We start from the raw sequence: 22,786 nt of genomic DNA on the forward strand, positions 1-22,786 counted from the left end.
CCCCCTCGGAGGGACACAGCGAAAAAGAGGTTCCCCCATAATGAATGCCCCCGGTAGGGAGTGAATGGGAGGTGGGGGGAGGGGGAAACTCAACCAGTCACATGGCTTGTAATGACTTCCTGGAATGCGCCTGGGTGGGGGGGGGGGGATGTTTGGGGTGGGGGGGTACGGCGATAGGGGGTGCGGGTGACGTCAGCGGCGCTAATTAGAATGTGTTTCATTTGCAGGGGGTAATAATAACCCCGGCTGTTTATTACAGGATGCCTCACGCAGTGCCCCGCGCCGCCGGGGGTCCTGTGCGATTTGGGAAGGCGTTACTGGAGAACGGCGGGGTGCAGAGCGGGCCTTGAGCAAAGAGGTGAAAATTAAAATGCCGCCGCCCCCTCTCCCCTGGGTGCGGTTTCGCCGCGCCCGCAGCGGAATGTCACGGGGGTTCCGCTCGGCTCTTGGGAGGAACCTGTCTGTTTGACGTCGAAAGTAGGCTGGGATTGTTATCCCAACCCACCCCCCTCCCCACCCCCCTCTCAGATCCTCCCTCTGTTCCTTCCACACGCTGTGTGTAGAGCTGGGCCTCGGGCCTCCAGGCCTCTGACTGGCATGCAGGTAGCGGGTAATTAGATGGCTCATTTAACCCGTCTCATCAAGCTTTTCAGTCAAAGTCTAAAATAATCTTTGTGGAAGAGGAAGCAAAACAGATCTTTCCTGTGATTGAATTGAAAATCCTTTGCGCTTATGATGTCGATAAATGCTTTCCTTCCCGGATGAGAACCAAAACAGGTATTGTTATACATGTTCGCTGGAACTTGAAATCAGTTTGAAATGTATTTGAAGAAGAACACCTGGGGTAAGTGTTGCACTGATTGCACCAAGCACAAGGCTGTAGTTACACTAGATGCACCAGTCACCAGGCTGGTTTATAGATGTGTGTCACATCCAGCCAGGCGTTTACCTTGTCAAAGAGCCCAGCTGTGGCTACGGTTGCTCTGAGACGGCCACTGAGCTGACTCCTGTCCCTCACTTCATATTCCGCCAGCGCACTCCCTTCCCCCCCAGCCGACAGTAAGGCTGTAAATGGGAAGCAGCCTCCTAATTGTCTCTGGCAGCTCTCCTTATCTCCCGCTCCTCATTCTCCGCCGGCCGCACCTTCCGCCCTTAATGGAAAAGTTTAATTAGCGGGTGCCGGGCCTCGGCTGTCGGGCTGGCGAGTGGTGCGGAGCCTTCCGTGAACGCAGCGGCTTATCAGGGCCCGCCGATAAGGCCGAACGTCTGTCCATCCTTCTGTCCCGCCTCTGCGCCTGTCCTGTCCCTGACCGCGTTCCGTGTGAGCCTTGGCCGATTTTTCCGGCTCTCGTTATTAACGCCGAGGTCTGCAATTAAGTCGCAGAGCCGCAAACTCGTCAAGGCAGAGAGCTAATGTGGTCTGATAAGAGCCGCACATCCATTAATTTGTACATTTGCGCCCTCTGTCTGCGCTCTCATGAGGCCGTGGGGTGTCGGCATATCCAGGTATGCCTTGACATCTTTATTAACTTGGTCATAGAGATGGAGTGAGGTTGGCTGTGTGGTTTATTTATATTTACTTAAAGTATGTGACTTTGCTGTACTTTGCTGTCACTGACAGGAAACATCTTTCTGTTGTTTCCCCATTAGAGTTGTAGCTGCCTGAAGGATGCTCTCAGCCCAGTTGTAGGGAGGACCTCCGCAGTATAGAAGAGCCTGCAGACTTCCATCAGGTAGGGCCTCCTCAGCTTTCTCTGATCAATCACCGTTTGTGGCTCTGGGTCTGCCTTTGTGCTCGGCTGTCTACGACTTCACAAGGCTTAACCTTTGCAGGCAAGACTGCCGTTTACAGCCGACTGGTCGACACGCTCGCTAACACGATCTGGGAGGCAGGCTTTTTTTCCCCCTGGTCTGATTGGTGGAGTGGAGTCGAGGCGTACCGCGGTTAAGCTCTGGCGCGCTCTCAAACTCTGACTCTCCCTTCCCGCAAACCTCGTGAAGAGAAACCGCCAGAGGCGAACGGGAGCAGTCATCCATATGGGGGTGGGGCTGCAGCGGCCAGCACGTCCAAAAACACGGCAGCAGCAGAGGCCGGGGAAGCCAAGCGCCTGAGGCCTGGCTTTTGCGTTCGCGGAGTGTGCAGCCAAACTGAGAGGCGGTCGTGGGTCCGCGCGAATTCCTTTGTGGCGGGTGTTCTCTGAGGGGCGTGTCCGGCCCCGTTCCCGACAGGAACAACATCCTCTCCGCGTTTCCCCTCGCTGTGAGTGCGGCGGTAAGGGAAACGCCCACACTTCCGATCGTAAACCGCTCCAGACTCTGAAATTGTGGCTGTGGAATATTGCCCTGTGTGTGAATATGGCCCTGTGTGTTCAGAGACCCTGAGACATGTGCGTGTGTGTGCGCATATGTGTCTGTGTGTGTGTGTGTGTGTGTCTGTGTATGTGTGTGTATGCATGTATGTGTGCGTGCCAGACTGAAGCATGTCCTCCTTCACTCTACTGACTCTGACTTCATCTTGGCGTGTGTGTGTGTGTGTGTGTGTGTGTGTGTGTGTGTGCCTGTGTGTGCCTGTGTGTGAGAATATGTGCGTGAGTATGTGTGTGTGTGTGTGAGAATTTGTGCATGAGTATATGTATATGTATGTGTGTGTGTGTGTGTGTGTGAGAGAGACTGACGCGAGTCCTCCTTCGCTCTGCTTTGTCCTCCCCTTGGCATATGTATGTGCGTGTGTGAGTGTGACTGAAGCGTGTCTGCATTCTCTCTGCTCTGTCCTCCCTTTGCCGTGTGTGTGTGTGTGTGTGTGTGTGTGTGTGTGAGACTGAAGCGAGTCCTCCTTCACTCTGCTCTGTCCACCGCTCGCATGTCTTGTTGTTTCCGCGCGCAGACGGTGCGGTCGGATTGTTATTCCAGAGCGGGCCCCTCGCCTGCTCCATTGTTTCCCTCCTCGCTGTGTTTTGGCCTCTTTTGTCCGCGGGCCCGGACCCTGCCAGCACAATGGGAGGCCGACTCTCAGGCTCCGGAAAGTTCTCTGCCGGAGCGTAGCCGGTAGTTACAGGACTGGAAGGATTTGAAAGGAATTTGGGGTGTTCGGTTTTGGAAGTGCTCGCCGAGGGCTGAGGCTGCCGGCATTCCATGGTTTGAAAGCGCTTTGCCATTTTTTCCTCGCCAAAGTCTGGCTTCCATGTGGTATTTAGTTTGTTTAACCAAAAATGGAGAGGTGGATGTGAAATTTTCAAACAGAAAGATAAGCCGGTTGCCATTAGAGGTAAAGTCGGGCAGATGTTGAAAACTTGTGGCACTTTCACACGCCCTTGGCTGTCGTCTGTGTGGTGCTCTTGGCGAGTGGAGCAGCTGCAGACGAGGCCAGAGAAAGCCAGACGCGTGTTTGTGAATGGAATTCTGGGAGATTGTGCCCTGAATACTGTGTCTCCTTGTTTAAAATGGTAGAAATGAACACTGTGGGCCCGACTGCTGCTCCGTGACCTGCGCTGGGGGTCATGTCTGCCTAGCACAGGCGTGGCTGTGACTGTTCCCTCCGGGGACATGGTGGCACGCCCAGACAGGCCCACGGAGGGACCAGACTGCCCCGGGCCACCTGTGGCAGAGAGTAGAGCGTTCCGGCTTCACCTCACCCTGAACGCGCTGGCAGAAATGGCCAGGGCCTGGCTCCTGTCTCAGGGAGATAGCACTCCTCCTCTGACAGAGGAGTGGGTGTGTGAACGTGATACAAGCTGAGCTGGAACCACGTCCAGACCCATATGGATCCTGTCACAGAGCCCTGGACCGCGCTCCTCTTTTCTTCTGTTAAAAGTCACCCTGCCTCTGTGGGAAGACGAAACCCAGGGAATGCATCTGCTTGAATGAGCTCTCATAAATCAGCCTTGTAAGGGCCACTGACAGCAAGTGTGCTTGCTTCCAACTAATCACTTTCCCCGGGGTTCGTTCCCAAAATTTTTTTTTCCAGAACTTTTTTTCCAGGAAACTTAAAAAAAGACTTTTGTTCTTTGAGTACATGACATGTGAAATGATAAAGTGATGACCCGCAGGTAACGTGTCAGAGAACAGATTCCCACATACAGGCACACACATGTACACACATGCACTCACCCGCACATACAGGAACACACACATACACAGGCTCACTCACACGCACGTACAGGGACACACACGTGTGCAGACACACACACGCAGTCGCAGTCTGGTGAGAGCCAGGACCTGCGCAGGTTTAATTCAGTCCGTTGGAGCTCGTTTCTGCCTCGGCTCAGCTCTGCGCGGCTGGACGGCTCTGAGCTCTGGGAGAGGCCGATTCTGCAGACGAGCATCCCTCTGCCAAGCGCCTGTCGGCCCGGCTGATGGATGGAGTCTGGGCCGCGAGTGTCGTCTCGTCCCCTCAGGACAAGCCCATGCATGTGTCGCCGTGACAGAAGTGCCCAGTCATCTTGTCGCTCTGCGTGTGTGTGTGTGTGTGTGTGTGTGTGTGTGTGTGTGTGTCTGTCTGTGTGTGTCTGTGTCTGTATCTGTGTCTGTGTATTTGTGTATGTGTCCCACCATGAACATCTAGACTTCATGCTTGAGACCCCCCACCCCCAAACACGCAGGATCCTAAATGACATCAGCACATCGGATTCCACCCTGCAGTGCTGGTGGACTTTATTTATATCTCTCTGGTTTATTTGCGGCGGGATAAAGTGTCAGCTATTTGTGGCCTGGGTGCGTGACTTGTTGTGATCACTCGATACACGGACAGGAAGCGAGACGGTGTTGAAAGGGGAAGCCCCAGCCATCCTGACCTGCACTTCACTGTAGCGTCCTGTCAGACTGTATCGCGGTAATGCTCGTGTGTCATATATATACGGTTGCTATTGTAAGCACAGGCTGTGTTTTGGCGGTATTGCTCGCTTGTGCCTGTTTCCCGCTCTGCTCCCTGGCCTCCCCTGCTAGCCTGATGCTGGCACAGATGGGTTGCACGCGGTGAGGAGTTTACCGCTGCCCTGTAAGCGGAGAGGGTGGCACCTTTAATTATGGTCCGGCCCGCAGGCCACACCAGAGGCGCCACAGGCTGCGGGCTGCTGCCCCCGTGGGGTGTCCCGCAGCCCGCAGGACGCGGCTCCACCGCCAGCTGCGGCTCTGTGCCCGCGCCGAAATGGGCTGCGAGCTGATTGGACCATTCCCTGGCAAAGGCACACCCCCGGGTGAAAGTTTGTTAGGTCGACACAGGCGCGGTGCTGAAAGTGATGAGGACTCCGCTTGGTATTGGTCTTTGACAGCAGCCCCTCCCATATCCACCAATGCCTTTATTTTGGTGTCAGTTACGCTACATGTCCCCCTGTTTAGTAACACAGTGCAGTTGTTTGCTGTGTGTAGTGAAAAAGACACTGATTTTGTTTGTCCATTTATCACAGTCATCCAGTGTTTCTCAAGGACTTCCAAATCTAACTTAATGGTTTAAACCACTAACACCAAGGGTCAGAGAGGGAGGCTTTTTTAGTTAAGTCAACATAGTGATCAGCTGAATCAGAGGGCTGAGTGTCTGGCTGGAATGAAAGATTGTGGGACACTGCAGCAGAACTGCCATTTTGTTCTAAAACTGTTGTGGACATTACGCACGGGTATTTCACGATGTGATTCGGTCAGTTTCTTCTAAAATTAAGCTACGAGCGATTCACAGCTCAGTGATTGTAGAACCAGCTTTCTGACCCTGGGCCGTGACCTCTGCGGGGTGACTTCCCCTCGGGGTGAGAGCCCCGGTCAGAGCGGAGGTTTAGCAGACAGTGTGACATTGTGACTTTGGGTGTCGGTTGTCAGACACTGCGGGAGGTCCCCTGTCTGTTTGTTATTTCGCAGATGTGTGAAGGCAGAGGGACACTCTGTGACTGTTTCCCAGCACTACAGGAGGGTGGGATGAGGGGTGGGGGGTCGGCAAGGGGAGGTTAGGGGGTACGCAGGTCAGAACAGCGCTACAATTCAGCAAGTGGTCCGTAAAAGAGATATACATACTAGCATGTAAAGAAAACCTCTTTGTTTGGGCTAAACCTTAGGCAAGCCACACAAATCCCATCAGCCAAATCTGAACATATCTCTTGATCCTTCACTACTTGGCCCTCGATATATAATTTTCTTCTAATTTTTTTCTTTGCTTGGGACTCAGAGTATGGGGGGACTTGCAGTCCACTGCTTTAGACTCTTTGAACAGGAATGAGAATCTCTTCCACAAAACGCTGTATGCTCTACAGTTCAGAATGACAGCACTGCGTTAGCTGCTGTTTTTCAATATAAATTTGGCAGGGGCAGTTGTTTGGTTACTGAACACCATTTCTGCACTTACCATCCCTGACCTCAGGAAGGAAGACCTTTTATTAGGCGCTAACCTTGTGACTATCAGATTAAACAAACACAGGAGCGGCAAAGCAAACCAAGGCTGGTTGTTGGGTTTTAAGGAGACTGGGGGCAGATAGTGTCAAAATAGTGCTGTAATCACAAGAAACGTGCAGTAGTGCTTTGAGCTGTCTAGTGTCCTTGCTGGTGTAGGGAGATTGATTAGTGAAATAAGAGATGCTCTGTTAGAAGTAAAGCCCAGTTTAACTCCCTGTACTTTCTAAAGAAGGTATGTTCTGGCCCTGCATTTTTAAACCGAGAGTTCTTGAGAAGACGGGTGCTAATGAATAACTGAAGTCGGTGGCAAGAGCGTTACTTGTTTGGTTCTGGCTGTGATGACAGAGGAAGCGCTTGGAACTGAAATGGCAAATAACTCAGAACCAAAATAGGTTCAAGGCATGCCTCCTTGTGAATGTTCATGGAGGACCGCCATCAACAGAACTCTTGAAGCTACACCTGGAACTATTTTAGCAGGACAGGACGTAGGGGGAGATCATACTTGTGATGGATGGGGTCTGTAAATGATGAAGGGTGATCATTTGCACATCAGGGTTACTCCCTGATAGTTATGGTAGTCCAACTCCCATATTAAATACTTTAAAGATTAAGTATCTTGGTTGTGTAACTTGCTAAGTAACCCAGCATACTGCTGCTGATAATAACTCATTTTCATTCTTGTTTGTGCTTGTGAAGTCAGTTTATCGGACAAGGTTCTATAATGGGACAGTTCTATTATGAGACCTTATGCTGCAAAGGCGGCCCCTGGCCGTGTCCTGGTCGTTGTGCTGGATGTGTTAAGAGCTCACAGGAGTCCTTCAGCCATGAAATGAGCTCAGAGCTCAGACAGCATGGACGTATCTCGCTCAGATTTCCTGCAGCAGGTAGGCCTCACCCACAGTGGCACAAACAATGATTAGAGTATGTGCCGCTGGGTTAATGGTTAAGGACCAGCAGAATACTTCCTGGTTGTGCTGTAACTCATTTGCTTGTTCTCTCTCATGTCAAGGCTGCTGCGAAAGTGAGCCGGCTCCATGCAGCTCTACCCCTGGGGTCCCCTGTTTCCATGGTGCCGTGGTGAGAGAACTGGGCTGGTAACCAGAAGGTTGTAGAGTCGAAGCCCTTGTGGGAAGTGCAATTATACAATTTGGTGCGGTGTTCAACATGAGCATGCTCAGTGAATACCCAGCCGTAATGAAAGATAACATGTTGAATGACTGTGAGTCACTACGAATTAGGGTCTCTGATAAACGAACAACATTCTTTATACTGAGTATGAATAAAAACAGGATGCTGTTAAAGCGTTTCTATGGGGACAGGGGCACATAGCACCAGGGGATCTCCTACATGCATGTGCATGTACTTATTCACAGCGCAGCCATGTTGCTTAGCAGCAGGGTCACCCTGTGGGGGATCATTAGCAGTAAACGGGAGATCACATATGTAAATATTCTCTGCTTCCAGCTGTTCCAGTACATGTAGTTCCAGTACAAGTCTGTCACGAAAAACAGAAGCCGGAAATCCCCCTCAACTGAACACTTTGGCGGAGCCATTTCCAGCCTCCCGGCTGAGTGCTGTAAGCCCCGCAGTCACCTGTCCAGGTGAGACCCGTGGACCGGCCGTGCTCACCGCCTGTCACAACTGTCACAGAAATCGGTGGCTTAAAGTTTGGTGAATAGGCAGTCGGGGGGGAGGTGGCTGTCATCTGGATGGACGTCAGATCCTCTGTTCTGCGTGGGCGAGAAAATTTTTAGCTGTCTCCTCGGTGCAAAATCAAAACAGAATTATGCGGCCCTTCTGAATTTATGCTCGGTAACCGCACGCAATAAATCAGCGTCAGTCAGCGTTTTATGGACCCGCGGCAGAGCTTGGACTTAAATCCATTTAGCGTGACGAGACAGAGAGCGGCTCTGTCTCTCCTCACCTCGGAGAGCGTGTTTCAAGCTGCTGTGAACTCAGCATCCAATCTGTGGGAGTTAGACTGGGAAAGGAAGGTAGACCCCTGTGCTATAAGCCTAGCTGCTCTTACTGAGTGCTTTTCTAAGGCATCTCTTAATGTTATGGGGCTAACCTGCGTCGCGGTGGAATTTATGGAGTAGTTCTACTTATTCTGTAGTTATTCAATCATTAACGGTTTTATTTCAGCTGTTCGGCGTGTTAGTGGGGGACTGCGCTCGTACTCCCATGAATAAATCTTGTGAATTTTGACATTTAAAAGCAGAGCTCGCGTAGACATACCGTAATTTAAATGCTTCGCGTGCAATTACAGTACCGGCTCCGAGCGGAATGCGCTCACGCCGTTTGCAGGATAATGAATGTTGGCGGGAGCTCGCGGAATGTTAATGTCGGTTGAAAGGAAAATTGGGGAACCCCGCCCGGCTCGACACGAAACCAACAAAATGAATTTCTAAGCAGGCCCTCGGGCGCCCCTCTCCCCCGTACGATTCTTAGCTTTTATCATCGCAGTTCCGTACCCCATTCCTGCTGCATGGAGTGTGATTTTTTTTTTTTAACACATCGTGGAACATCGTATTAACCACGTTTTTGGAAAACGGCGTTATTCCCACGGCGGAGTCTCCCTTAGCGCCAGCGTGCTCTCGTTCGTACGGTGCGGCGACCGATCGGCGCCTTGGATGTGGTGCGTTGTTCAGCTGCGTTTTTTATGGGGCTTTTGTGCTTTATTGTTGTTTATTATTTACTTTATTTGATGTGTGTGGCCGGTCTGGGCTTTATTGTTGAGGTTCTGGTGCTTCAGAGACAGCGGCGGTGGCCTGGTGAGCCGCAGCTGGTAATTGGCTGATTGAAACCCAGTTTATAGCCAAATTGAGCGGGAATAATGAAAAGAAACCCGAATGCTTCGTAGTCAGGAGTTTGCATGGGAATACGCCGCTGCCAAGATGCAAGATGTAAGGTGGCGGGTCTCATGATCTCATTTTTAACTATTAAATGCAGGAAGAGAGATGGGGTGAGAAGGAGAGAGGGACAGAGAGTGAGGGAGAGAGGGAGACAGAGGAAGGGAGAGAGGGGCAGGAGAGGGATAGAGAGAGAGAAAAAAGAGACTTTCCAGAGAGCATCAGTGAGAATGAAAGAGAGAGGGAGGGAAAAGAGAGAGAGAGAGAGGAGGGGCAGTCCCCATCAGGACAGCAGGTCATCGTCGAGTAACCAGGGTGTTCCCGGTTCAAATCCTGACTTGGGCATTGCTCTACTCCCTTGAGCAGAACTATAGTAAATAGAGCTCAATCTTTTCCCTAGATTATATATGAACTATACACTATGAGTCTTACTCTGGCCAAGGGATTCTGCAGTGAAACAATATAATGTTACATTGTTGTCTGGCAGTGTTTGCCATATGGAGGACCTTTTGGGGCAACTCATTTTAAGGGTTTGTGTATAAAGCGAGTTCTGCGGGACAGTTGCGGGAGGGAGTGAAGAGTAGAGCGTCCGTACGTCCCTGCTAGCCAGGGGCCTCCCATCGCAGACCTTGCGTCAACACAGCTGCCTCTATCGATTTTACCGCTATTTGAATGAAACCTAATCCAGCGCAATCCTTTTAATCCCTCTATTAATCTGATATCCCTTTAATCTGTCCCTGAGCAGCCATCGGCACTGCCGGATGTTGCTGAAATCATATAAGGTTATGCCTTGGCAGGACTGCGGGGTATTAATTATTTATCTTGGCCGTCGAAAGGTGTCCGTTTGTGCCGGCGGCTCGCGTGGAGTGATTTGTAACAGTAGCGGCTGTCTTGGCAGAAGGTGTCGGAGCGCGGTGTCTTTACGTGCAAATTTTTTTTTTCAGGCCCTGCGGTGCGAGTTATGCCGTGCCTTGGCGGCGGGCGCGAGAGCACACGGGCGTGTACGTGCATGCACACGTGTGTTTCCTGTGACAGGGTTGACCTTGACGTCGCTCGGCGACGCTTCCACACAGGGACCCCTCGTGTACCTGACGCTTGTGACGCTGCCTGTTCGAGCGCTGTGTGCGGTATCCGGCAGGGAGAGCCCCCGCACGGCTCAGCTCCGTGAACCCTGAGATTCCCTCCACCTGATCGCACCTGCAAGCCGTCTCCATGGCGATCAGAGAGCCCTGGGGCTGTGGGTTGCCGGGGAGCTGAAAGAACCAGCTCCCCAAGTCTACCCAGTGGTGGTGGTGGTTTTTGGATGCTGTACTGTGTCGGGCAGCTGTTAAAATTGCGTGTACATGCCTAACAATTCGTGAATGTGCAATACACACAAACACACACACACACACATTCAATAGTATAAAAACAGAAAAATAACAAAGAATAAAAGCAACAGAATAAAACAGAATTAGTCCTTGGACAGCTTAGAGCGGCATTGCTAGCATACAGTGCAGCACAGTAAATGTCAGTTAGATGATATATAATATGATGAGCTAAACCTTGGAACTCACCCAAATCAGCCAAGTCCTCGAAGGAATAGAGAAATATACGCATTCCTGCCTGCTCTCATACCACATTGTGTACACTTAAGCTGGAGAGGGTGTGGGAATGGGCCTCTTGCTCAGTGCGTATCTGTGTGTGAAGTCATTAACACAGCGAACTCTAAATTCATTTCTTGGGAAGTCGCATGGTTTCACCAGCAGATTCCGCTTAGTGTCTCCCCTCAGTTTCACCTTTGACTGGTCTCACGCCCCTCCTCCCCTGCGCTCTCTGGCCTGGTTGTTATGACAGGGCCATCTGCCCCTCCCTCCCTCCCTGTGTGCTGAGGTTGCAGCAGGAGCAGCAGCAGCAGCAAATACAGTGAGTGGGAGCTGCCTGTGTTCTCTCTCCACCCCCCCCACCCCCCCCCCCCCCCTTATCTGCTTTCTCTCCCTCCCTCTGTCTCCTTCTCTCACTCTCTATCAGTCATTCTCTTTAATGCTCTCTGCTCTACATAGGTTCCTTTCCCTGTCTCTGTCCTTCTCTCTCTCCATCTGTCTCCCTCTCTGTCTCGCTTCCTCTCCCTCTTTCTTCTGCTCTCACTCTCTCTCTGCCCACCTGGTCTTCTATGCTCTGAATATTTGCGAGAATCTGTCGCTCCTTCCCTCCCTCCCTTTCCCTCTTTCTGTCACCCTCCATGTCTCTCCCTCACTCTCTGACTTTCTGTGTCTCTCTCCCTCTCCCTCGGTCTCCGCCTTTTCTTCTCTTTTCCTCCCTCTCTCTCTCTCTCTCTCCCTCTCCTTCCCTTTACCTCCCTTTCCCCCTCTTCCTCCCTCCCTCTTTCCCTCTCTCTCCTCCTCTGAGCTCTGCAAAGTTGTCTGTCTCTCTGGTGGGGTTGCTCTGCCGACAGACAGACTCGCTGGTCCGTCAGCTGGGGTTTTATACTCCAGGCAGCTCTCCTGCAGGTCCTGCAATGTTGGCCTGCTGTCTATCCGTCTATCCGCCTGTCTGTCATTTCTACTGCCCTCCATCAGAGCCAAAGTGGAAAGGGGAGGAGTGTAATCGCATTGCAGGGAGGAGGGGAGGGAAGCAGCAGGAGACCCGGGGGGGGGTGATGCATCCTGTCTGTGTTTACTTTAATGCTTCAAAGTCGGTTGCAGTGACAGCCTGAGAGTTGACAGCCAATCACGATTAAAATATGAGCGGGACGGTGCCACACTTGGTTCCAAAATCCAGCATAATACACTGCACACGTACTGTGACATTTGACGTACAGCCATGTCCTTCTCTGCCAGCATGAACCCTGCCCGCACAGTTTCGGATGTGCTCCGTGTGTCTGGACGGTGAGCTCCCCCCTGTGTGTCCCACCCCCAGCCCTCTTGCACCGCGCTGGCTCCTCCCCCCTGCCTGGGGCCCCGCCCCCTCTCCTGCAGCATTGGGTCCTGACAGTGTGATGGATGCCTCATGCATATTCCCTACGCAGGCGGAGGAGGAGGAGGACGAGTGGTGGGTGTGTCTGAAGTGATCGGAATTAAAACCCCTCCCACAGGCCCCCGCCGCCGGGGCGTCCCAGACCTCGGAGAGCGCGGCCGTGATAAATCTGAGCCCGCCCCGCGGTGGAACGGGGCAGCCGGCACTCACTCCCAGAGCTATTTTTGGGGTTTTTAATATGAAGCGGTGTAGAAGTGGCAGGGGGATGGGGAGGCCTCCAAAACTAATAATGAAAAGGATTGCAGGGCAGCTTCATAAACCGCAGCAGATCCCCCTCCGTCCCGCGGCAGCGAAAGGAGAATAAAAAAACACAGTCACAGCTTTGGTCTCTCATGGGGAAAAGAGCCTGATTTTATTTCACCTCAGCTCAGAGCTACTGACCGTTCTCCAAAGTATCTGAACTGTTCAGCGTTTCAGACAGTGTTAAAGAGATTTCGTTAGTTTAGTTTGTATTTAAATCAATAGTGTCTGAGTTCAGACCTGCACTGTCTTCAGTGTTCTAAACCAGGCTTGAGGCGGCCATAGATGCATATTGGATTGTAGGCAGGATGATGAGTTTACCTGGGCTGAATAACCTGTTCTCATTATTAAACTTCTGATGTTCATCGCAGTGGGGTGTTCCCTGGGGTCTCTCAGCAGAAATGGGATTGACGGGTTGAGAAAGGAGGAGAGGCGGAGCAGAGGGATGGCTGGAGGTGGAGGTGACCAGGGGCAGTCATATGGTGACTTTAGTGTACAGGGGAGCAAGGCTGGATTTTGGGGTTAGCTCAGAAGCAGGAGGTCTCACCAGGGGTCAACCTTTGAACGTGCTGTCCTGTGTCACCACGAGCTACTCATTACTGCATCACCTTCCTGAACATAAGCTCACCCGGTCCTCTTGAAAGATCCAAGCCCAATGCATTGTATCTCACTGAGCTCCGCCCTCTTCTCCTTTTTCCCAGAGCAGGAACAGGAGAATGGTTAGACATGGCTTAGAGGACTACGTAGGCACTTTCAGGTTGAATATGCAGCTCCCCGGGACGTTCAGATGACCTTCACATCAGGTTGGAAAAGGTGCAATTTCTCAGAGATCAGCGGGTTGCGTATTTATAGCCCACATGTGATTCCACCCAGACACAAAGGGGCTGTAACCATAAAATGCCATTCTGACGCCAGACCTGATGGAATTTCGCATACTGTTGCTTAGCAATGATTAAACAGGAATAGTGGGAGTAATCCCTGTTGCACTGGCAGTACAAGACAGCAACTCCAACCCAGATGCCTGCATTTCTGATTCGCTTATAATTAAAGAGATGAAAAAAGACATCACCACCATAATACAGTTTAATTATAATATCTGGCCCACCGTGGCCTTAGGTAGGTGAATGGTGAAGCTCAGTGAAAATAAAAATAGATCTGAAATTGTTTATAGATCTTATATGATGAGCGATCATTTGAAATAACATTATGTGCAAATGGTTGTGAAATAAAGTGAAATAAAGACTGTTCATTATGGTGTCACGTGCCTCAATAGCATGGCTAGCATCCGCATGGCAGAACTAGAGTGGTCAAAGTACAGAAGTTCCTATGAACCCACATGGCTCTAGGAGAGAGCACCCATTAGAAGTTTGGCTGGACTTTGTTGCCGCTGTTGTGTAATATGGATCACCAAGATCCTGGACACAAAGTTCTAACCCCGTAGTTGTATGCATTTGTCCCGTTCCACCGCAGCGGTGGTCTCTGGATGCTAACCCAGCCTGTCAGGCATAGATATTGATGGAACTTGACTCAAAGTTCATCCTCACTGTTCCGGCAGAATCGTGTCAATTTGAAGGTCACACATTAAGATTCACAGAGGCTCCTGATAAGGTTCGACTTACAGCCTCAGACAGCTATGCGTGGAATTTGAGAGATGCTGTCTCAGATGTCCTTTTTCCTGGTCGTCAGAGCCCTACTGATTCTCCTGTCAAAGGTAAAGGTCAAAAAAGGCTCCTCTTTGGGTTTTTAGTTTGTTTCTTGCATCTAGCTCATTACTTATGGATTTTTGACATAGATTGTTCTGACCGGTCTCCTAAAACTTCATCCATTTCCAGATCATGGTTTCAAAGACTGATGTCACAAAGACTGGTTGCTGTCTGTGACTCCCGTCCTAACTTGGAACATCATCGTGGATGTTGCCTAAAACTTTTCGCTGCCGTATGCAACCCTGTTTTGGAATCACCAGTTGTACATTAGGCTTGTCTCACTGTGATAGCCTCAGCACTCGTGCAGGAGTGCTGAAGTGAGGCGAATGCTATTCTCCCGTACAGTGGCATAGCACACAACTGTGAAGTGGGTGCCCATTGGCTCGGTGCTGCGCCACTCCTGTCATCTGAGCAACTCGCAGGCACCTGATGAATTGCAGGGTACCTGAGAGCCGCAAGATGGGGAAACCCTGGCCAACCGACACACCCCTATCCCCCGTGGAACAAAGCCCGGTTGGCCTACCTCTGTGGCCTCCTTGTCGGCAGATGACACTGGCAGTTCTGAGCCTGTACTGTAGGGCTAAACCTGTGCTTATGATTCAACACCTAACTTGTTACTTAATTCAGCTTTACACACTGTTCCTTTGAAGTGTATTCATTTTCAAATATAAATAAGTCCTGATCACTTTTTGACATTTGTATTACTTGTGCATTTGCAATTCTCATTTGAACAGTTTCCATGCCGTCAAATTATGCATTCTTGTCACTTTTTTCATAAAGTAGGTGATTATTTACCAAAACCTCAGGTGTCCTACTTAAGACTTGCATTTCTCGGTGTTCCATTCTTTGAGCATACAGTATTCTCCTGACAGTGCTAGTTCCTATTCTCTACTTTTCGTATGAGTGGGTGTCACTAAGGACCGCCTCATCTTGGAACATTTCTGTTGGGGCAGAGTGATTGAAGCACAGCTCTGTGTACAGCGGCAGTTCGGATGAAGAATGTCACTCAAGGGGTCCGTTTCAGTCTGAGTTCGGCAGTCTACCTGCTGTACTGCACGCAGTCTTAATGAAGAGATGAATAATTGATGATCTTTTTTTACTGGTTCCCGTTGGTCGCCGGAGTCATTTCCATTTTAACGAGGGAGCTGCTCGTTAGAGAGTTTACGCGTGTTTGTTTTATGTTTCCTTGCAGAACCAGGCGGCCGCTCCCGCACCTCTGTAGGAACCACGGAGCCGGGAGGGACCGCGACGTGCTGACACTCTCAATATGGGCAGACCCCACCCTGGAGAATCGCGCCCTTCTGACAGCTCAGGTGTGTACCGACCCGCGCAGCGACTGACTCTCTCAGCCCGCCCGCCGAACCACCGCGTACACACGCCGCAAGGAACGGCAGCCCGCTGCCTCTAGCGTCCGCCTTCCGGAGCATTCCAGTACGGGCCGATCTGGTAGCTCTGACAGGTGTTGACGCTACGGCCGCTGCTAAATTTAACGCGGTCACGCCAAAACTTTGTGTGCTTCTTTTTGCGCTCAACTTTCTGCCTTCCCCTCTCGTCCGCAGCCCGCGGGAAGCAGGGGGTGGGTGTGGGGAGGCGTTTCGGGACGGAGGAGAGAGGATCAGGTGGAAGGAGATAAAAGGTTTCTGTCAGCACAGGGCTCCGGGGCAGTGGCCGGGCTTGGCTTGCCTCTGTTCCTCCCTCTGTTCTGAGGCAAAGGACCGGTGTGGGCGGGTGGGCGGGTGGGTGGGTGGGGGGGGGGGGGGGGGTGTCGAAAGAGAGGAGCGGTCTGCAGTGTCTTTGCGGCAGCTTTTCCCTTCTATGATTTATTTATAAGGGAGGTGAAAAGTTCACACCTCTGCGATGCAGCTGGCTGTCTGAGCCTTCCTACACAGATCCGCCTGCCTGCCTTTGATCCTGCACCGCTGTTCATTAAGGCTTTATAAACATGTCATAGAGTCTCGGAGAAGAGCCACAGCTGGTTTGACAAGGCATCCATCAGATTCCATGGTAGCATTGAGTAGTTTTGTGCTTCTGTTGCTTTGACTTAATGTAACAGCAAATCACAGCAGTGCGTTGTAGAGCGTATTGATCTGTGCTTGTAGACTGTGTTATTGTACGGCATTTTGTTGACTGTTCTGGTTTACTTTGTCATAGTGTATTGATATTGACAGTCTTTTATCAACAGAAGTAGGTATTGTTATGTTAGCAAGACTACAAGGCTGTGATTCACCACACCAGCTTATTACTGAAAAAATGTTCTTTGTGTGAGTTTTGCTTGCATTCACAAATATCCCTTATTTTCTCTGCAAAGAAGGGAGAGGTTTTTTACAGTCTTAGCTAACAATATCAGTGCTAGCTACGTGTATTTACACTGTACCTTTTATAAGTAGATTACAAGGTATACAAAAAAACATAGCTGTCTGAAGTTGCTGTTACCCATGCAAGCATGTGTGTTCTGCAAATTCTCTCCCAGTTACAGAGTAGCGCTGGGATTGCCTGCTCCGTCAAGGGTCAGGGATTTGATAAGCGTAGCCGTGGTATTGTGCGTGGCAGCTGTTCTCAGGTGCCCTGTGCTTAAAAACCTGCGCTCACTGCAGTCTCTCGTAGCGCCTAACAGGTTAATTGTAGCCAGAGGAAGGTCCGGTTTGCTCAGATAGCAGGGAGACTAATTCAGCTCCCCAGGCTGACACCTTATATAAATCTCCTTCCCTGTTCCCCTGTTCGTTTCCCTCCATTTTCTTCCCCGCCCAAATGAGGTCTGCGCGAGCCGGAATCCACTTTTACGACCCCCTGCGAGAGTGGAAGCCATTAGGCGCGGCAGTAAATCACAATTAAGACTCTCATTCATTTGAATCAACACCCCCTGAGTTCTGCTGGCTATTCAGGGCCCCGGTTGCTCAACGCAAGGTAATGGAGGCACTGAAGTGCTTGTGTATGCAAATTGATGCTGGGAAATGGCTAAATGACAAACGGGTCTGTTTTTTTTTTCCCTGAACGTGAATGCATTCGAAATATACTTTTCTTCCCTTTCCTTCTTTCATTCCCTCTTCCTCCATCTGCTTCTGTGTGTCACAGTATCAACTTTGGCCTTGTCAATGTTGAGGCCCAACACAGGCCCAGGGACATGCACTGTCACTGAAATGGTTCTTTTGAGTGATGATTATTAAGGCACTGTATGTCACCGGGGAATGCTTTCTGCCTTCCAACATTGCCTATTCATCGAAAACAGCTAAGAAAATGCACCAGAGACCAGTGTCATGTGACTTGTATTGTAACAGTCGTTCCTCCCCCTCAGATTTGGAGTAACCTCCTCTCTCCAGCGCTCGGGCCCGTTGAAGCCTCCTCCAGTGGTTCATGTCTGCTGTGCTTCCAGGTGAGACCACAACCCTCTGTTTCTCCCAAAGTCAGCATCTCCCGTTGATGGACGATTGCTCCTCATGTCAGTCCAGCGCTGCTTGTTTTGGAACCAGGTCATTCGTCCTATGATCTTCACTGACCGCTGCCCACTTCACTCAGTAGTGGCCTTTTGCAAGTGCACTCAGGCAAATCAAAGTGAGTGGAGCCAGCCTGGTGGCGATAGGCTGATGTGTGTGCGGCTGTGCCTTTCGAATGTGTACAGAAGGAAGGCTGGAAGACAGGAGATCAAAAGGTTTTGCTGCTCAGTTTTGCATGTTCTGTGGTCTTCACATCATTTCTCTGTGAATCTTCCATGTGTGATTGTTGCCAGACCATGGCTACTTTTTCACTTTTGTTGCATGTTCTTTTGTTCTCATGTTCTAAAGTTTTGTGTGCCTTTTGTTTTTATCACACTCCTTGTCTTATTTGCAAAAGCCATGTCAGTTTTCACCACAGCCCATGTTGAGAAATATATGTGTCTTGTGTACAGTGCATACAATCTCTGTAGCCGAGTGTGCGCCGTGAGCAGCGTGAGGATGGATGATGCTAATTAGCCCCGCGCTAATCATGTGCATAACAGCTTTTGCCATTGCACAGCTGCCCGTATCCCATCAGCCCCGGCGCTGTTTCAGGCGGGAGCACCCTTTCCCCTCGTTCAGCAGGTGTGCTGCTCTTTTGGCTCGGTTAAATAGTGGCCTTGGCTCGGCGCTAATCGCACGGGGAAAACCCGGAGCAAAAGCAGGGTCAGCTTGGGACAGGGCCACAATGCCTCTGCATTGGAATAGAGGGGAAAAAAAAAACAGGATTCTGTCCCTTGCTTTTTCGGAGGGAGCCCGCAGACGGTCGGGCCGCCACTGGTGTGGTATTTCAGCAGCGAACATGAAAGGCTGAGTTTTAGAGAGCGATAAACCCTGCGTCTCAAAGGATTTGTACCGTCCCATCCCACCCCCCTTCCCCCGGAACTTTTTTTCAGGCAAAGAATTACACAAATTGAACTCTTTCAAGTGTTATTTAATTAACCGAATGGCTAAATTCCAGTGTTAATTGGTTTTCGTGACTTTTCCCCTCCTCTTTCTCTCCCTCTGTCTGTACCCAGTAGGAAAGATGAAAGGGAGAGAGGGTGAGAGGGAGGGAGGGAGGGAGCAAGAGAGAGTTTGCTTTAAATGAGCCTCCAGACATAGACTGAAGAGATCATGTGTCAGTTTTGTCTTTCCTCTGTAGAAAAAAATAGGCTGATATCAGCTGTCAACCCTAGAGAAGCCAAATGGCATATTTAGTTGGCAATGAGGGAAATTGCTAACCTGTAGTTTGTTGATGGAAGATATTAGCGTTGGAACCCCCCTCATCAGTGTCCCAGTGTCAGTGTAGTTCTGATTGAAATTGTTTTCTTAGGAGTGTGAGATCTCCACAATGTCACTGATCGCTGATGTTCTCTCGTTCTATACCCCTCCTCTTTTCAGTTGACTCCTCCTCAATCATGATGTCAGTGTGCGTACCGCCGCCCCACAGCGGCTCCCCTGCACCGGACGTGGCCAATCGCAACGGCCCCCTCCCCACCCCGCCCACCTCCCTAAGCCTGCGCACCTCCCACAACCAGCTGCTCAACTGTGACGTCATCAAGCAGGGGGCCAATGAGCTGCGGGGCTCCTCCACGCCGCCCAAGTGCCGCAAGAAGTACGCCCTGACCAACATCCAGAGCGCCATGGGGCTGGGGGAGGCTCCGCCCCCCTCCGGCACCCCGCCTTCCTCTTCCTCCTCCTCCTCTTCCTCTTCCTCCAACCCCAAACTGGCTAAGAACGGAGCCAACCAGCTGCGGAAGGCCGCAGAGCAGAGCGACCACAACAAAAACGCGACCATCGCTGACCCCAGCGGTGACGTCGAGGACGGAGTCGGGTGCAACGATGTCCCAGAGAAGCCGGAGGTCAAGGAGGACAAGGAGGACAAGGAGGCCCCCCGGAGGAGCAAGAGCCTCCTGGAGTGCTACGACGAGGACCCACCCGACCCGCAGAAGGAGGACGACCCCGCCTCGCCCCTGCTGAGCGGGGAGGACGCGCTGGTGCGCGGGCCCCCGCCGACCCCGCCCAAGCAGCCGAGCCCCGAGCGGGTCCCGCTGCTGTCGGCCGCCTCCTCCTCCTCCAGCCCAGAGACCAAGAAGGACCGGCCCAGGACGGGGGCCAAGACGGACTGCGCCCTCAACCGCATCCAGAGCCTGGCGCCCAGCGACGAGGACTCCAGCTGGACCACGCTGTCCCAGGAGAGCGCCTCGCCGGGGACGCCTGAGGAAGCAGGTATCCCACCATGCTTTGCTGCGCGGGCGGCGCTGTCGTTTTCTGTATGCGTGGCTTTGTGTGGAAGCAATGAAACTGAAGGGGGATGTTCAACTCCTCTGCTTCACATTTTGTCCTTAACACCGATTCACATGCTTGAGCAAGTTTTTCTCATGAATATCGGTGACCTGCCAAAGTCAAAATGTGGGAACGCCAAGAAAATTAGATTAGAGTGATATGGCTCTTTGTGCTGTGGTGCTGGTTTCTATATTATTGTCTTCAGCTGTGCTTGGAATATCTGACTGCTATTCATTAAGGCTGAGTAAGATTTTTACAGTCTTTCATTGGGGTATCTTATATTCTTTTTTGTGTTCCCCATGGGAAATTAAAGAGTTTGAGATGTGTGTGTGGCATTGATTATGCCTGCATCTTGTTCTCAGTTGCTGAGCTCGGCTGTGGCTTATGGCTGAAGTTTTGGAGGTGGCCCAAATAGTGCTTAATATCGCTGTCAGTCCCAGTTCTGTCACCGCTGCACTTACTCACCTGCTCTCTTTGATGTCATAAGGTCAGATCGGCTCTCTCCGCGCGCTCTCGTACCAGGCAGAGGCCTGAGGAGGCCTTAGCTGTGACTCCAATGCAGCCCCTGCAGAATCACTGCGCATCAGACACAGCTCTCAGTCAGGAGGGCCAGTGTTTGAATCCATAGTGTTTTTACAAGAGCTTTTAATGAGAGCATACAGAGCAGGTCCTGTTAACAGGGTAACAGAGCTTACACAGATGTGGTCAGACAGAGGTGTGTGTGTTAGGTGATGGAGGAGCTCCTGGGGATTAGCGCTGTGGATCGCTGAAGATGAAAGTGACCTGGCAGGTGGTGTATGGGTAAACTCTGTGCCTTTTGGGGGGGTTAGGATTTATTGGTGTGTGGTTTGCCACCAGTACCAGGTCTCCACCTTGGTGTGGTTTTAGCATAGGACTCCTCTGTGGAGGTGGAGTTTGGGACAGCTGGTGAAACCCCGTGCTACTCCATTCGCAGGGGTGTTTGAATTTGAGTGGTGTCCCACAGCGAAGCAGACATGGAAGCCCTGTTAGTCTGTGCTCCACTGCAGGCCTTCAAAGGCCAGGGCTGTTTTTGTGCTCTCCGGAGCTTCCGTGTTGGTTTCTCTTTCTGTGATTCACTTAGGTTGGCATGTAATGCTTTCTCTCGCTAGCATAAGGGTCAGCAATGGGTGACTTGGTCCAGGAGGGAAAAATAACAAACACTTAAGTTCCATTTAAACCACCCCTGGAGCCCCTCTCAGGGAATAATGCTGTGGCCTGAGGACTCTATGAATCCAGCTCCAGTGAGTGCTCTCTTCGAGGCCTAGCAGGTTCTTCCTGATGTAGACCCAACAGCCAACACAAAGGGATCCACAAGACCCATCCCAAACACATCTTCCCCTTCCCCCATCTTTTCCTCGTCTTCCTCCTTCTTCTCTTTGCTTTCCTTCTGCTTCTTTCTCTTTCCCTTGTTCCTCCATCCCACAGAGCTGAAAGGTAATGAACAGCCCAGCACAGGTATTAATCATCCCATTAGAGCTGTGAACATTCCCTGATGGGGATTCAGTTAGCTGATCAATTCCAGACACGGGGCTGAGATATGACTCAGACGACCAAACCTGTCAGCTCAGAGTGATTCAGTGTGTATCGTTATGATTCGGTGCAGTAGGATTCAGATTCATATGACCAGTTAGCCGGATAAACATGCAAAACATCACAGTTCTAAAGTGATTCACTTTCCACCCTTCTAGTTAAGCAATATTATCATCAGTAGTCTATTTAAAAGCTGTATATTGGAAAGGTTAATACAAAGCAAATAGACTACCCTGGTACAAGGAAAACAAATCTATAAAATGGTGTTTTGTACTGAAGTGGTATCAGATCAATGTGAGATTCAGACCAGTTATAACAGTTCAGGTGAATTGGTCCTATTGATGGGTTTTTACTCTTGTACAGCGTGTCCCAGTTTAAGAACAGGTGCGCCTGGCCTCGGGGTGATTTGCTGAGCGGGACGGGGAGGGGGCGGATGTGTTTTCGCTGCGGTGTTTCTGGGCTGCATATCGATCCCTGGGGGGGGGGGACGGGGGGATGGACAGTCGTCCTGATTAAAATCACTCCCTGGGATCGATGGCCTCTCCTGCTGAGCGGCGCTGACAGACAGATCATCAGATACGTCCCGGAAAATAATTATCCCTCCCCCGTTTCACTGATTAAGTGCATCTCCCTCACAATGGAGGACATTCCGCCACCTTTTCTTCCCAGAAGAGGTTCCTTTCAAAATTTCACAGCCACTTGCCAGTCGTGGTCTACACCGGATCTTTTTCCCATAGTCCTTACTGTGTAAAAACACCAGCTCTTTACTGTAAACCAGAGAGCAGACCTTGAAAATATACTGTCTTTATTGCATCTATACAGTTCAATGTACACAACTGATCCGGGCTTGTATGTAATTGTGTAAAGACCATTTACTTGGTGCTTGGTGTTTCCAGCTGCACTCTCAGGGGTTCTTTTTATACAGCTAATGACTTAAAAATAAATAATTTATTTCACATTCTACTTTGAAATGTTTGAGCCGATAACTGAAGTAATATACTGTGCATTTGGAGAGGAGCCCTTGGTGCTCTTTAATTTGTTTAATGTAAGACTGAAACCTTGGTCTGCTGTAGCAGCACTCTGGGCAGTTCTCCTTTAAGGCACTCTGCATTCTGTTCCACTGAGAGCCTTGCTTCAAGCACACTTTATGTCTGACTGGAAAGGAGATTTTTAATGATCTCCATAAAAAATGCTCTAAGATTGCTTTTTCCATTCAAGTTATTATTCTTTCCCTGCACACGCACATGTAGTGTGTATGTGCCTATTTAGTGCGTGTGTGTATATGCGCATGTGTAGTGTGTGTGCGTGTGTGTGT

General features: G+C 50.7%; 1 protein-coding gene across 9 annotated transcripts in view; it reads left to right on the forward strand.

Moving 5' to 3' along the window:
* Nucleotides 1-22,786, forward strand: part of LOC118793070 (amyloid-beta A4 precursor protein-binding family B member 2-like) — a 98,362-nt gene that overhangs the window by 14,535 nt on the left and 61,041 nt on the right. For 7 of the 9 annotated variants that reach the window (XM_036551026.1, XM_036551031.1, XM_036551032.1 and 4 more), the window contains exons 2-5: nt 1,651-1,733; nt 15,375-15,495; nt 17,475-17,552; nt 19,036-19,863. In XM_036551026.1, the coding sequence (XP_036406919.1) occupies nt 17,534-17,552; nt 19,036-19,863 (847 nt within the window). In that variant the 5' untranslated portion in view covers nt 1,651-1,733; nt 15,375-15,495; nt 17,475-17,533. The remainder of the gene's footprint in view (nt 1-1,650; nt 1,734-15,374; nt 15,496-17,474; nt 17,553-19,035; nt 19,864-22,786) is intronic. The other 2 variants (XM_036551029.1, XM_036551030.1) reach the window with 1 other exon arrangement.

Source organism: Megalops cyprinoides, chromosome 18 (genome assembly GCF_013368585.1).
Source record: "Megalops cyprinoides isolate fMegCyp1 chromosome 18, fMegCyp1.pri, whole genome shotgun sequence".
Classification (NCBI taxonomy): Eukaryota; Metazoa; Chordata; class Actinopteri; order Elopiformes; family Megalopidae; genus Megalops; species Megalops cyprinoides.